Below are 16994 nucleotides of genomic sequence, written 5' to 3'. Positions count from 1 at the left end.
TTCACATCAAGATTCTGATTTTTTTTTTTTCAGGTTCTTGTACCTGCTATATAAAAAAAAATTAGGTCTATTCTCATTAACATTCTCATTTGTCCAGTCCTAAAATTCTGGGTTTTTTAACCTACCTACCTTTTGCAGCAATGAAGCAGCTACAAATATCAATGGCATTACTGTTGCAAGGCATTGCATATTTTCAAACTGAAACACCATCAAAAATACCATTCAAAAATACCTGCCACAGTACAAGCATTTACAAGACGTTTGTAGACAAAGTGGTTAAAAGGCATACATATATGAACATAGTATAGAAAAATATTCTATCCAAACATCAGCCCAAAAGTAATTAACTTTATTTTCATTTACATTGTAAAACTAGTACAATTGGAAAGTAATTTAGCCAAGGAATAATGATTGGGCACAAAACTAGAATGCTCCCCTATTCCTGGACAAACAGATTCTGTAAATAAACCCCTATCCATTGCTGCAACAAAACCAAACATTAATACAGCTTTAAGTGGGTGCGTCTTACCACTCCCACAGTTACGTTCGCACATGATCCAACTCTCTAACAAGGTACTTTCATACCTAAGCTACACATCCTTCTGAGATGATGCATAATGGCAAATATTAAGCTCTGTTCTCATAAATAAAACAGCATAAAAGTGATGTAAGTAGTTGCATCTACCATCATAACTATATTTACATGCATTTTATTTTCAGAAGGAAATTCATTCAACATCATATATTTTACTCTATGTAGCTGGCTAGTTCTGTGCCCTGTATTTGAAAACAATATTTTCAGTCCCTTGGGACTGTTATTACTTTCTCTAGCATATTGGGAAAACAGCACATTCAGTATTGTGAAACATGTAAATCTAATAAAGTGCACATGAGATTCATTATAAAGCTAAATTGGGTCTTCATAATACTACTTACACACTTTGTGCCATCTATAATTCTGTCTAAAATATGGGTAGTCATCATAATCAGTCCTTTTTGTTTTGGCAACAAAATATTCTTACACTTGTGGATGTTGATTACTGATCATGGTGTTATAACTTTGGTTCATCTGCAATCTTTAGTCAGTCCACTCTTACCTGCATGCTTTCCAAACTTGCCACGTATGTTTTTACAAAGGGGTTGATGAAAAAAATAGAATGTTTGCAGCCACATGCACACAAATTTATCTTCTTTGCTGCATTTTCATGGGATTCTGTCAGGATTATTATGCAGTGTTTGGGGGAGAAGGGGTAAGAAATAATGTATGAACATAAGCAAGTGTGTGTGTGTCAACTATGAAAGATTTAAATTTATGTTAATTACATGCATGAATCCCCTTTCCACAATCATCAGTAATTTCATGTTTGTGCAAATCCATACCCATGATTTTCCTTGAAAAACACAAATTACAAAAATGACTAGCATCTGTATAAACCACAAGACAAAATCTTTTATGTAAGTACTAAAAAAGCTCAAAATATCGATGGAATGTAAAGTTTTACTCTGAAACTGTACACAAATATACCCAATATCAACCAAGTGGCATAAAAATATAAAAATCATGTCCACTTAGACATACATGTATCTCTATGTACTAAACACATCATTCTTTTGCTTCAACAAATTCACTCACAATACATTTTTAAAAACATTATCAGAGATCACTGGCACTGCCAAACATGATCGCTGGCATCTTGATTTCATGTTGACTAGCAAAGTCATGTAAGATTTTATCAGACTTATGTGAATGTGTCTTTAACTTACACAAATATTGCAGTCATGAAATCTGTATACACTCCAAAATGCAAGTTAATCTCTGACAGAAAAACAATCACGGCACGATAATTATCATATCCCTTTCCAACAGATATAATTTTAGGAAATCACTGTCAGGTGACATTGTGCCTCTGCTTTTTTGTTTTATTTGGAGACTATACACACCATTTTTCTATCTTCCCATGGGATGTAAGTACTGCTACTCTCCACAACAATATGCCCCATCAACAAATCTTGATGACAAAGATGGCCTTCATACATCCAGATTATTTGAAAATCAAATAAATTTTTTTCACTTTATAACTTCAGACCTTAATTTCTGATAGTAATTTTAGTCTTGGGTGAGATGATCTTACCTGGGACAAAATGGACATAGCTCACTTAGGCTGTGGTGAGAAATGGTCTTGTGGCAAACTGATCAGTGACTAAATTGACACTGGCAGAACAGGACATACAACAGGCATGTAAATGGTACTCAGTAAAGTACTCAGTATGGACTGTACATAAACTGGACTACTAGTGATTTGTAGAGATGCTCGGAAAGTGGTAGGCCACTATATGTCTTGGCAATCTGACAGTTAAAACTCAGAACAAGTCAGAGATAGATTGTGCCAAAATTCTTAATGTATACTTGCCAAAAGTTTAGTGCTTGATTATATATTTTTTTTTCTTTCTGGCTTAGAGCCAGTAAAGTGAAACACAACAGACCATAAAGCATAAGCTTTTGTACCTCTGTCAACTCAGCCTATATCATATGCTTTTCCTTTGTGTCGATAGTGAAACCAGAAGCTCATTTGCTAAGGTCTTGTTTTTGACGTTAACACACATACAAAAAAATGTGTCTACCAGCCTTTCATTTTGTATAATGTTCATATATCAGTTAAAAGTCTTACAAACCCTGCAGTTCTGTCATAAAAGCAATAACTATATATCACCCGTGCCAAGCATTTCTGTTAATAAAGCATATGAAAGTAATTCTTTAAGTCAGATATTTTACAAAATGTAACAAGGTAAAGATAAAGAAAAATTGACGTTAAACATCCTAGCTAGCAGTGAAAATAGATGTGTTGTTATTAAGATAACACAATCAAATGCCTTCTATACACTCCCTAGGACTTTAGTAAGCACCTTGACCTAACTGCTTGCTTCTGCATATGATTGCGTTACAATGTTAGGTGTGTTAAGTGAGGATGGAAAGTCAACTTGAACTGGTTCACAGTCGTAACTGATCTGAACAGCATCTCCACACACATTAATGAGGCACTGGGCCTGAAGAAAGGACATAATATGTATGAGCATTAAATGTTTATGCATAGTACTTTTATAGTTTGTAATAATCAAACACCCAAAGAAATCTCCATGGTTAAAAAAATGCATATTAAGATTTTGGGTCATTTACATCTAAGATTTTGCATCACTATGTAATGTATTCCACTCTTGTGATATCCCAAGATGAGTATCATCATTGAAAAAAAGAGACACTGAGAAAGAGAGAGAGAAAGGGATGAAGACAGAAATCTAGACAACATATACTTTCTCCTCCCACATTTCAGTATCATTAATCTGTTTAAGTCTTTAAAAAAACAAACTAAAATGACCTAAGTAAAATTAAAACACTTTTCCCAACCAAACTGTCAACATGTTCCAATGACAAAGCCACTTAATTTTGTTTAAAATGTTTAGCTTTCTAAAGCTGGATTTTTGTTACCGGAAAACCATTTGCATTGTCTTTATTACACACCCACAGTACCTACTAGAAAATTATTTCCATTTTTTTTACCATTCCACCAATCTAACATGGTAAAAACCACTTTAATCATATGACAGCAAACAAAAAACCTCTACAAATAAAAACCTTAAGAACTAAATGAATTTTCTGAAGATCTTTTAGGTAAATTGCTTGATGACATAAGCAAGATTTCCTTCTCAGATAAAAAGAAAAAAAGAAGAGTGGTATAACAGTAAAATTTCTCATGTTGGGGAAAAACTGCAAGGGTTTTTAAATGGGAAAATAAAAGAAAATTAGCTATATCGTACCTGGTTTTTGTGAAGATTGCTAAATAAAACACAGTGGCTCATCTGATACCCAACCAAAGCATTGCCCCCAAGGGCAGAGACATGGCCTCTCACAATTGCAAGAACCTCTCCTATAAAACGTTGCATAAAGCCTCCAAGGCCTCCACACTGTTCAGAAATAAATGCAGAAAACAGCCTGTTCTTATATCTTCATCTGACACAATAGTCAACATATCTACATATTCTGAGCTAACTCAAGCAACAACTTTGCAGCTACCATGCTGCAGTGACCAGACTGTTTTACTAAAGGATAAATGGAGGTGAAAGCAAAATTAAGCGCATAAACTGGTCTGTGAGATTAAGTACATCAACACATAGTTTATTTATATACATACAATTTCTGACAGCCAGTGCCACTTTCATCACTATGAAGAATCTAAGTATGCCTTCATTACCTCCTTCACAGAGGTGCTTTCCCTGATTAGGAAGAAGTTATGGTTCCCCAAGTATTTGACAATTTGTCCTCCAATCACTGTAGGTAATGGGGTGATCTCCACTCCAACACGTTGTTTGACTGTATTCTATGACAAAGATAATGATCCTAAAAAATTTTAAACTTATATTGATGAACATAAAAATGCATTCATAATCATTAAGAAATGAGAGAAACATTTAGCAACATTTTTGCTATGAGTATTTTTCTTTGCTGCTTTAATTTGAAATTGATTTGGATGAACATTTTTCAGTTTAGCTTTGAAGCCAAACAAGTGGAAGATCATCACAAACCACTGGAGAAGAAAACAGAGTTAAATGATTCAGAAAGTTCTTTTACCTGTAATGGTTTTTTCCTTTCTTCTGACCTGCTTAACTTGCTCACTGTGCGAAAGCAAGAAATACTGATTATTTATTATGTAAGGAGAAAAATAAACTAGATGGATCTTTTTTATATTTATATGTGCCTATATTATACCATGAACAAACAACACAACATTCTGCATATGATATAATTATATAACATGATAAATATAATTAAATTTTGCACCAAATGGATATTTTAAATATATAGACAAGGCTAGTGCACAACATGTTTCTAAAACTTAAAACTGTTGTGAAAAAGCAAATTTAGAAATTTTCAAAAATCGTTCCTATACCATTTACATTACACGTGTTGCAAAAATGCATACAAAAAAGTGAGCTGACGGGAATGAAAGACTGGCTTAACTTAAGCAGTTTTATCTTATTTAAAATAATTTTAATTCTAAAAAATTCTAAAACTATGTTGTACACTCTATTTCTATGAAACTGATTATCAAACTATATATATATATGGCCTAAATGTGCTTCAAATTAGAAATGTGCAATTGGCCCCAGAACTGTAAATATGACAAATTTACCTATGACTAGGACATAAAAATGTACAAACAGGATATGTTTCACTCTGTATTTTGCTGCAGTTTGTTGCTGGCTGTTGTATTAATCAACTCTTGTTTACTCTGTGTTGCTGCATTTACCAAATGCTTTAATTATTTGATCAGGCCATTAAAAACAAAACAAAGAATGAGAAAACTATACTGTTAATATTTCCTTTTGAGCACCTACCAGATATGTGTCTCTCACTCTCACACACATATATCTATACATACACTTAACAATTAAGCTTATGTATAGATGTGAGTGTATTATTAATAGAAACTAAAATATTTTACCTATAGGGTTGCACGATGTAAGGTGTGGTCCTGATGATATTTCTATCGAGGAAGAAACTTTGGCTGCTGCAGCAGGTGCAACCTCACCATCTACTTCTAGATTGAACATCATATCGTCTGTCTGGCCAGCTGCCTGAGCTGTCAATGAAAATACCCATTCTATTGCACACATTGAAACATTTGAAGTCTTTGTAGATACATGTCTTTGCAGTCTGAGGGGAAATTGTTTTGCATCAAAAGACCATAAGAGAGGACATCTGGCAGATAACAAACCCATCTTACCCTCTAAACTATTACCTCTATACAGTTATAAGTTAATTCAGAAATAACTACTAAAATTCCCCTTCCCCTTTGAAAAAAAAAGAAAAATCATCTTGCTAACAATTTTAGACAAGTTTACAGAGTTTGAGAAATGTCTACAAAAATCCATTCACTAAATCTCTTTAATATAAGAAATAAAGTATAAATAAAGTACTACCTAACAGAATTTAATACCAGAAGTACCTGCAACGGGATGCTTCACATTTGCAGAAAGAGTTAGCAGTGTATTCTGAGGCTGTGGATCTCCAACACCCAAACAGCAGCCTGTAACTGCAACCTGTAAGATATACATATATAACATACATTTACAAGCATGATAACAATCTGGATCTCTTTTGACTGCAATTGTTATGACAAGGATTTTGAAGTTTGCTTTTGAGGATATTAAAAGAGAGGACTATTAGGACCTTGTATTAAGATACATACATTAGTTGGGGCCAAAGCAATCTACATATTTATATTTACATTTTTACAAAGAATACCTGTGTGTTACAAGACGAATCATCATCCCCTCTCTCTGTGCAATGGCTGAAGTAGTTTCAACAATTGTAGCGGTGTACAAAGAAAGGGAAGAAGTGAAAGAAGGGGTGGTTGGACACAATGAAAGACCTAATCTCAGTATTCAAATTTTTAGTTACGACAAATGGGCTCATATTTTATCAGGTAATGACCAAGATCAGATGTTTATATAGTCATTATTATTTACATTAAAATGATTAAAAGCCACAAAACTTAGTGCATCAAATGATGCGCACTTGTAAACACATCCCCTCCCTCCCATCATCTATATTAACCATGTGAATATACTAACATTAGGATGACATAAGCTTATTACCTACCTGTACTTCATCTTCATCAGGGACCTCCATGGTGAAATTAAGATCTGTCAAAACACACGGTGCTAATCGACGAAGCTTAAAGTACATTCTCTGCAAAAGATGTAATAACAGTTTGTCTCAGAAGTGCTTCAGCATCAGCTGATAGGAAGTCATTATACCTGTATGTGCTCATGAATGTGTTAGCTTTTATGTGTATGCATGTGTGTGTAAAGTGAGACAGAGCGACAGAGAGAAGTGAAAGAGAAAAAATGTGAATCATCATAATTTACTGGTGCAAAAAAAAGAGTGAAGACCCAAATCCCCAAAAATGTAGGCTGTAGTGTTGTTCTTTTATCTCTAGACTGCATTGTTCAAGAAACTTCTAAAGTTTCAGACTACAGTTTTCCTTCTAGCTATTATTCTACGTCATCTGTAGCTTTCACTGTGTTTGCACTGTGTTGTGCAGTTTTACTGTTTCATATCAGTTCATATTGATTAGCACTCAGAGCATAACTTTAATGTTGTGGTAGAGCACTATACAAATGTACTACATCATCATCTAATTAAAAACTGCTGTCCAAAAGCATGGCATATGTTATGAAGGGATTATTCTTTGCAATAAACAATCTAGAAGTCCTTAAAGCATCTACCCTCAAAAGCATCTCAAAGATGTCACCAAACTCTAGTTTACTGTTGATATGCGGCAGATATCGGATGACAGCCATCTGGGTAAACATCTGAAAGAAAGCAATCGATCAGGCAGTAAATATTCAAATGCATCAATAAAATATTTAAATATGTTAATAAATATTTGATTGTGCAACAATTATCAGCACACAAGGCATGCAGATACTGTCTAAAACAAAAACTGCAAATGATGTCCAAGTGATAATGTTAGTTCCTTTCCCCTACCCACAAGAAACTTGATCCAATTAGTCTCTATGGAATACAGCCTAATTTGTGCTGCTATAAAAGTACAGAAATTTGTATGCATTTTAAATACCTGTAAATGACCAGTAAGGCGATCTGGAGGAATCCCAGGTGGGTACTGAGTACTGCACACTTCAAAGCCAGTGGGTGGTACAGAGTCTTGTAGAATTAGTGAGAGAATTTCATCTTTGGGATCATCAATCTACCCAGAAAAATAATGACTGTTCAAAACTCATGATTCGAAGACTCTTTTTTGATGCATGCTCATACTTTAATCAGCTTGCGATTCAGCTTTGGACAATATTTCCTTTGACATACAGGTAACAGATAACTGGCCACATTAGAAATATGAAGATGATACAACTGTAACTGCAAAAAGTTTCAAGTTTTATAGCTTTCCTACTCTACTTGATATTTTTGTACAAGGTGATAATTAGTGTTCACCTTCAGCGAACAGTCAAGTGCTTATTCATGTCAGTCCACGTGCAGATAACAACACTGATACAGAAAGGGATGGATACTTAATACAAATATCACCATTAAGACCTGGTAAAATCCACTAAATCAGGTTGTTTCTGAGAAGGATCAGAAGGGAAATTGACCATTCTACTTCTATTCCACAAACCATGACTTCGAACACCTATCAATTTAAGTTCATTTATTTAAATGTTTTAAAAACGCTCTTAAAAATCCATATCATATACGCTGTAGTGCTTTTCTTTGTCATTTTCACCTTCAATTGGTAATGTTTACTTAATCTGTCACTGACAGGCTTGACTGAAGATTTATAACTCTTCAGGTAAGAGCAATCAATTAATACACATTTACCACGGAAGACAGATATGCTTTATTTTCAAATAATTTTTTAAAAGGGTTTTTTTTTTTCAGCAAAAGGTTGCAATAGAGCACAGTCAGTCAGTCAGTACCAAGAATCCTATTTCTGTAAACATATAACTTCTGCAAAAGGTTAATCAGCCCAACTGACTGATGCGTGCTGGTAAACAAAGAGTCAAAAAAGTGCAAGGCCAGTCATATCACCCTGCCATACTGACCTGTCTGAGTTGAATCTGTATGTTTTACTGTATATAGAAGACAAAAAAAAGTGAAAGAAAGAAAGAAAAAAAAAAGCAAAACAAACCTCTAAAACAAAGGTGTCTTTGCTAGTGATGGGCATCTCCAGGTCAGATTGTTCTTCATCACTCTCATCAGTCACTGGAGCATGAATGTTCTGATCTAGCCCCATCTCTTCCTGCAAGACACAACTATAACCACTAGGTTCACTTTTATCAAGAGTTCTGCATATACATTCTATGTTTTAAACCACCTGTAGAAGTGAAAAGACAAGAAACAAAAAAGCCAAGACCTTAAAAAGTAGAACAGATATGTATGCATTAAAATGTGTTTGTTTTTTATATTGTGTTGCAGAGCTGAGTAAATCATTCACTGAAACAGCAATCATTAGATGTACTCACAGCCATTTCTAAAGACAGCCTCTGGCGGTGTTGCTGCACAATACCATTAATTCGAGCCTGCAATTCCACAAGATCCCGATTCTCCTCTTGTGTGGCAACTTGCACCTACAAATGAATTGTTGGAAACTATAAATACATTTCACTGTTTAATAAAGGTAGTATTTTAAGGTATTACATCCATTGTGTATATAAACAGCTTGTGCAAATTACTAAAGTCTTTAAAATTGTTCCACAACTAAGTGTAATTGCTGTGACAGAGATCTATACCTGGGAATGGAAGCATGCTCTAGTTAAGAAGCCAATATTCAAAATTTAGCCAAAACATTCATGAACTGCTAGCACAAAAAGAGCTGAGTGAAGAAAACATGACGAGGAAGAGAGAGACTTTGACTTCTTCATTGAGCAAACTGTTTGCTTTATTTCAAGGGGGAAATTATATGTAAAAAATATCAATGTTTCAAATTACATTTTATATATTAACATGTTCACATGTCCAATTAATGTTCATGTTTCATTTCTTTGAATACTTGATACAAATATCTAAAAATAATCTGTTTGATGGCTGCTTCAGAGTTGTCTAAAAAGACTTGCATTGATTCCTTGAACCTATGATCTTGTAGATTTTAGCGAAGCAGCCTTTCAGAGAAAAAGACAGAAATTAGAAGAATGACAGAAACAAAGATTGAGAGAGAGGCAGTGAAACCAAGAGAGAGAGAGGGTGAACATTTTTGTAAAATTTCAAGTCTTTCTGTCAAACAGTAAAAGTTATCCTCTCAAAATACTATCTTCACATAATATAATTTCTTGCTAGATTCTTCACATATTTGTTCAAGCATAGAATAATGTTCTGACTTATCTCCAGAACAGTTAATGAATTCTAATTCGGAATTCTACTGAAAAGAGTTAACTGTACCTGGGTTGATAGCTTTGGAAGAGGGGGTTGAGGCATTGGGCTAAGAAAAACACCTGTTCCTGTCTAACAAGTGAAATAAAAGATCATTAAAATTGACTGAGTTGAACATATCACTGCTGAACAATTTAATGTACATGTACTGCTATTCCTCTCCCCATTTTAACATTCTCTCCTGAGTTCCAATGAAAAAAATGTAACAAAAATAGTAATCCTTTAAATAAGGATATCAAAACATCTAAGCGATCAAGTATGACTAAACAATTAAGACAGTCTGTGAAAGTAGTTTTTGACTATTTAAAAGATTATACCCCTTTTGTGTCTGCATGACAACTATCTTCAATTGTTTTAATCAGCTTTTGAGTGCAAAAAGTATAAAATATACTCACAAGCACCACATGTGCAAACATAATTGTGCAACAAAATATACATACAGCAGTTTGTTGTGGGTTAATTTAATTACTGCAATTACTGCAATTACTTGTTATTACAAAAAAAAGTAATTATGATTATGTCTTTTTAGGTTGAATATATTGCATAAATAAAAAAGAAAATCAAAAAATATATTTCTGTGATGTTTACTTACAGCAAGTGCTGTAATCATGGTCTCACCAAGGCAAATTTGTATTTTCAGTCCAAACAAGGAATTAAGACCCCGCATCTGTTTAAGGAGACCAAAGATCATTACAGAATAATGAATACAGAACTGTTTAACAAAAAGCCTTAACTTTGAAATAACATAAAAAACAGCTCCCCAAACTAGCAGAAAAGCAATTACCTCTAGAAAATCAGCATCTATAAATTAGTTCATAAATTGATAAACAAAAACAACAAAAAAAAAAAAGCAAACAGTAGAAACAATGGCTACCTCCAATCCGGAGAAGTTAAATAAAATTCTGCTTTGGATTTTTCTATACAAAGTCACAATTACCATACATGACGAACTCGTACCTTCAGCTTGTTGATGAGCTGACTGTGCAGTTCATATTCCAAAAAGGGTAAACTCTAGGGAAAACAAAACAAAAAATCATTGAACACTAGAAGCAAACTGACATCACAATGAAATTTTACCTTGTAGAATTGTATAGCTTTATATCACTCGAGCATTAAAATTGAACTAAATAATAAACTAAAATGTTCATTATTAATATTAAAAAAATAGAAAAATCCACACACTCACATCACTGACATCTTTTGCAGTGGCCTCTGATCCTTTGCCTTTGCTCTTTGCCCTGCACACTCTGTCAAGGAGACAGAGATGACAAAAATAATTAGAGAAAACTTTAATTATTGCAACAATATGTGATGATATTGAAAAAAATGGCAAACAGATCTACAAAAATCACATTAAACACTTTACAGAATTTGCTGCAAGAGCAAAATTTTACCTGGCTTGAACCAAGGAACCATGGCTCACCACAGGAATTTCCTTTGGAGGGTCAATAGTAGTAAAGAGAATATCCGGTACTCGTCTCTTCCTGTGATATTGATCAAAAATTCATTTAATCAAGAATTTAAAGTGAAGTAGAATAAAATGAAATATGATGGGTTTTGTAACAGATGATGTTTTTACAAAAAGAGTCTGTAGACAAAGCAATATATCAAATGTCCTTCATTCATCAATCCATTAAATCACAATTGGGCGCTATAATACAGCTGCATTGTCAGGAATACAAACTTAGATCATCAAAAGAATTTAGCAAAAACATATACCTTCTGTAAGTCATTCTATGCTACAATGATCAAAATCTGGAGAATCAGTAAGAACGTGTCATTTGCCAACACTAAATTTTCACTTCAGAACACTGTATTGGTATACAGCATCCCATGCTCTTACATGCCCATTATATGTTTATGTACAGCCTACAAACACTAACACCCTTGTATTTTAACCACCATACACAAAGGTATACAATGACATACACATCAACAGATACTCAAAACACAGGCAGAAACATATACATACAGATGAATGCATAAGCGTGAAAACGCACACACACACAGAGGAGTTTCAGTTCATATAGTATAGTCAGGACATGATGAGATGCCATCTTTGTAAAGCTGACTTCAGCATCTAACCCTTCTTTGATTAAGCAGCCTTCACCTTGATTTCTACTGACTTTAGGAAGAAGGGGGCTTTGGCATACATAAAAGACTAAGCATCAACATTCAATCCGCATGTCAGTCACACATTTTGAACAGTTGATCCACCAAAATGGTGTCTAAGGAGATCATGATATTTTCCAAATACATCATGTCAACATTTTTCTAAACTCTTTCACATTCTTTCTCTCTCACACACACACACACAAATGCTCTAACAACATGCAATCGCTTCACCTACTTGCAAATGGTGCACAGCGTGAGGTTGATGGGAAAGGGCAGATTGTGTGCATGATAAGGAATATGGCACACTGAGCATTTACTAGACAACTTCTCAGACCTGGAATACAAACAGCAGTTATTCTAAGTATTTAGTTGCTTCCAGGATGAGTCAAGTGAGTTTCACTTAATTTATGGGTTACTGTTAAGATTTAACAGCTACTTTAAATTTATACAAGAGACTGGATGCGTCAAGCTATTATCTACTGAACACACATATACACATATATACTCTTTCAGAAATATGCTCATCCATGCATGCAAGCTCTCTCTCACACACACACATATACAAAGGCATGCTCTCTCACACACACACATGGTAGTATTACTGGGGATTACCTTTAGAAGTCAAGTACTCACCCTTCACTTGCAGCTAATAGCCTCATCTGAGCCAACTGATTTGCCAGCGCAATATCCACTGTCAGTCTTCTTTCTTTGTCTTTTTCTCGCTCACTACTCTGTTGCCGGTCTACTGATGGGACAGCAGCATTAGGTACAATCAAAGCAGGGGCCTGAAGCAAATGGCTACTTTGCCCAACTTGTCCACTGGGCCCAATGTGAAATGAAATTCTAGCAGCTGTGCCACTTGCTGACAGAATTATGATCTCATCACTGCATACAAAAACAAACAAATAAGTAAATATATTAAAACATGTCATCAAAAGATTTACTGTATAAAACATTATATCAAATGAGAAAAGGTAAATGAGCAAAAAAATTTTTATCAGACATGTTATCAGCTTGTTTACTTTAACAAACACAAAATAGTACAGATACGAAAAGTGAGTAGATCCCTTTCCACAAATATTTATTTTTTAAAGAAGTGAGAACATACCCCCAAAAAACTTTCAACGCTTCTGCTGCAGCCATCATAAAATAGTTTTTTGTTTCACAAACAAAATAATCTATGATAAAGCTGCATTCTTGACAACCAAGAACTAAGGTCTTCTTCAAGCAGTACACAATTTCTGATGCTAACCAAATTGCAGTCTGTTCTGTGTAACCTAGCACTGCATGGCAGTTCATAGATCGAGCATGGGAGCGAATCTCTGTCCGGATTTCATTCCACCACATATCTCTGGTCTCTGGCTCCTCTGTGGAAATATACATGATAATAGAATGAAGTCACTTCTTTTGCACTTTCTGTATTTCTCAGAATCACACGAAACTCTGAAACTTTACTAACTCTTAGTTTTACAGAAATTTACACCTTCAATATAAACATATTTGTAGATGATCATAGAATCCTTGGAGTTTCTTGAAACAGGCAGAAATCTAAATTATAAAAATAATGATCATAATATAGATATTGATGTTATATATAACTAATCCTAAAGTAAAAGCTATGGCTAATGATTGCTTGACATAACAATAGTTTGACTTTTGAGAAATTCAGGAGAACAATAAACTGGGAAAGATGAATAAATTTACCTGGATTATCAATCTTGTCCAAAAGTTTCACTGAGCGAGCAGATACCATACTACCAAGGCTCACAATAAAACCAGGTGGGTATGATCGCATTGTGAAGAAGGGATATTCCTGAAATTGTGAAATATGTTGAAAACACAGTGAGTGCCTGTTTGAGCATTTCAAATGATGTCTACAGGCTGTTACTGTTCTGTAACTAGATTTGTCTGTGATATTTAAACAAATGTTCCTGAATATTTACAAAGGAGAACATTTCCTGGTATTCTAAGCTTGGTTCTTTATAGCCTAAGAGGAACAACAGCTCCCAAAAGAAAAAAGGTCAAAGCTTACCAAGAGATCAATATTTTGCTGGTTGATAGCATTACATGGAGGTGGAGCACGAGGAGTAACCCCTATGTTTATTCCACTACTGTAGCTCCCTGTCAAGCTGTTAGCTACAACATCACAAATGGACAAAGGTAATTAGTCTCAGGTGAGAACAGGCCGACTGCTTATTGACATTCAAGGTTAGAGTGATTTAATTTCCAAATGCCATCCAGCAATAGCAGAAAGTAAAAGGGTGATTTCACACAGACAGACTGATGATCTCACATGAGTTCACATGAATAACTATGGCTCATTGTTCACTGGATGGAAGAAAGGAAGTGAAAAAGAGTATCGTGAAACGTCAGGTCAAAGGTATTAACATGATCAATGGATGAGCAAACAACACAACAGGGAATAGAATTCTTGGTCTTCTATGTCATATACTCATCCCTCAACATCACTACTAGGTTATCAGAAACTGCAACTTTAGGTGGCATGACATATAAAAAAACCAGTTTTAGCACTTATGTAAGCAAGAATTAAGTTCCCATGGTATATTTCTGGTCACATCACCAGACTCCTAAATAAAGACCCAAAATATGTGAGAGGAATCTGCAGCCCCAGTGGAAACCCACGAGGGTAAGTTGTTGCCCTGGGGAAATCAACGACAAGCATCTAAATCAAATTTATGAAGTGAGGTCCAGCCTCTGCTGATGTTGTTTAACCACTGGAGCTGCAGTTAAAAAGCTGTGGCAAAGTGTCCTGGGGTAAACAAACATGAAGTAGTGTCTATGAGATCTGGACACTGCTTTATAGTTTCGAAACAAGACACTTCACCTTGAGTTCCCCAGTGCAACTTATACTCTCACTTCATAACTACGACCCTTGTGGAGAACTTGCAAACTCTACAGTGACATTGGTTCTGGCCAGGAAATTATTTTTCTTCCCCTACATCAATGTTTACAAAAAATCACTTTGAATAAAACAATGTTAAGAGAGGAGTTACTGTAATGGGCTGATGTATTCATAAGTATATATAGAATACCAACTATACAAACTGCACAGACTAGTTTGGATATAATTTTTTATATCAATTTCTTATATTCCTTTCTCCTGCAACACCTGCTATTATTATAAACTCAAAAGACTACTCTCAATTTTCTAAATTCTGAATGAAACGAAATGGAAGTATTATAAAAAAGTGTAGGTGCACATATAACAGACTTTCAGTTTTTCTCATCTGCATTTACTTGTTCAAATTAAAAGAGTCTTACCAGGAAAACATTCCAATAATATTGTTGATTTGCTATGGTTTTCAAATAACTAAATTAGATTTAGATGCTCCATTCATTCTATTTAGCCCAGCTCCCTCAACAAGTATGCAGTACTCTTTCAAAGCAGTTTTGTTTAAATGCAGTAAAGTGTTTAATTATTGCAGATCACACTATTCACATGGCACAAGGCACACTTATATTTACTTTAATACAAGGAATGCCAACATCTCAAACCTCTAGGTGGTGACCCAACATCTGAATCAGACAGTCTTCGGCTGGAATAGTTGTTTCCACCACCTGACCCACTCACACGTGCTGGAGAATTGGAGTGCCTGTTGATAGCAAGGGGAGGCGAGCCAGGCTGATTTGTGTCCTGAGGTAAAGGTGAGCTGGAAAGAAAGTCGAAACCACGATCATCCTCTTGACCTAAGCTACGACCTTGACTTTCCAGCTGACCTTTAATGTGACCTTCCTCCAGCAACCCTCTGCCTTGACCACAGTGGTTCACTGGATCACTGATATCCATGCCATCAAAAGTGAAGCCCAGGCTGCAGCTGAGTGGAGGAGCAGAGGGAGGGGGCGACTGGCTGTGACTTTTCCCAGTCTTGGGTGGACTTAAGGGTGGGGACGTGACCTGACCTGAGGATGACCAATGGTGGTGCTGGTGATGTCGTCGGTGATGGTGGTGGTGCCGATGGTGATGATGGTACTGATGCTGGTAGTGTTGATGATGGTGAGAGTAGCTAGAGGAGGAATAACCAGTCTGAGCACTGGAAAACAAAAACAACAACAGATATCAGTATCAGGCTGAGAGACTCTGCAAAGTATTTAGTTATTGTCAGGATATAATCAGGTACATAACCTGAGAAACTTCATAATCAAAGATATTTAATGCATTTTATTAAGAATCACATTCATATCCAAAAATGGAAAAGACTCTAATCCACCAGCCAACAGAAAAGAATGTGTATGTCCGAACTATATTTCATTCCTTGCTAATCCACATTTATGATAAGATTAAATAAGTAACTAAGGAAAAATTAAAATATTGCTTTCTTTGCTCTGATAAGAACAGAAAATTAAGGACAAGAAAAAAAACATGATTTTATATATATTTTTTAAAATATAGAGTCTAGATTGTACACTTTATTTAGAACTGGCATTGTTTTGTAGCATCTAAATGTGTACACTACAAAATATCATTATAAAATTAAATTATATATATAAAGATTTATACTGAGCACATGAGATTTTCATTTAAAGCCTTAGAAAGAAGCCTTTAAAGAACTCTTTTGGTTTTCTGGCAGGTCATTGTAACAGCTAGGCTTTGCATTATCAAATCTTTCACTGCGAAGGTAAATACACTACACTGCTCTTACTTTAACTGCCTTATCACTTAAGATAAACTCCAAATTTAACCTCAGCATGCACTTAGTAATCAATCTTTAAGTCAGTGTTTTAAATTTAACTAAAAACCAAACAATCAAAATTAGCAATGAATTAAAGCAATTAGAAACGTTTGATAATAAAAATGTAACAAAAAGGAGCACACAAAACACTCATCCAAAATCTTGTCTTAAGACTCTAAAATGTCTTCAAAAGATTACACATTTGAATACACACCAACCAAGTGAACCTATTACAAAATGTTTTG

General features: G+C 34.8%; 1 protein-coding gene across 1 annotated transcript in view; it reads right to left on the bottom strand.

The window, feature by feature from the left end:
• Positions 1–334: 334 nt before the first annotated feature.
• LOC112560307 (C2 domain-containing protein 5-like) overlaps positions 335–16994 on the bottom strand; it is a 29790-nt gene continuing 13130 nt past the window's right edge. The window contains 22 exon segments of the mRNA XM_025232078.1: positions 335–3045; positions 3814–3960; positions 4248–4373; positions 4625–4668; positions 5499–5636; positions 6003–6096; positions 6659–6748; positions 7288–7374; positions 7641–7769; positions 8706–8816; positions 9040–9144; positions 9953–10015; positions 10536–10610; positions 10901–10954; positions 11130–11190; positions 11338–11427; positions 12294–12392; positions 12692–12943; positions 13311–13425; positions 13763–13871; positions 14091–14194; positions 15575–16110. Of these exon segments, the coding sequence (XP_025087863.1) occupies positions 2911–3045; positions 3814–3960; positions 4248–4373; positions 4625–4668; positions 5499–5636; positions 6003–6096; positions 6659–6748; positions 7288–7374; positions 7641–7769; positions 8706–8816; positions 9040–9144; positions 9953–10015; positions 10536–10610; positions 10901–10954; positions 11130–11190; positions 11338–11427; positions 12294–12392; positions 12692–12943; positions 13311–13425; positions 13763–13871; positions 14091–14194; positions 15575–16110 (2764 nt within the window). The 3' untranslated portion in view covers positions 335–2910.

This window comes from Pomacea canaliculata, linkage group LG3, assembly GCF_003073045.1.
Source record: "Pomacea canaliculata isolate SZHN2017 linkage group LG3, ASM307304v1, whole genome shotgun sequence".
Classification (NCBI taxonomy): domain Eukaryota; kingdom Metazoa; phylum Mollusca; class Gastropoda; order Architaenioglossa; family Ampullariidae; genus Pomacea; species Pomacea canaliculata.
Note: the sequence above shows the minus strand (reverse complement) of the source record. Positions and strands in the feature narration are given on the sequence as shown.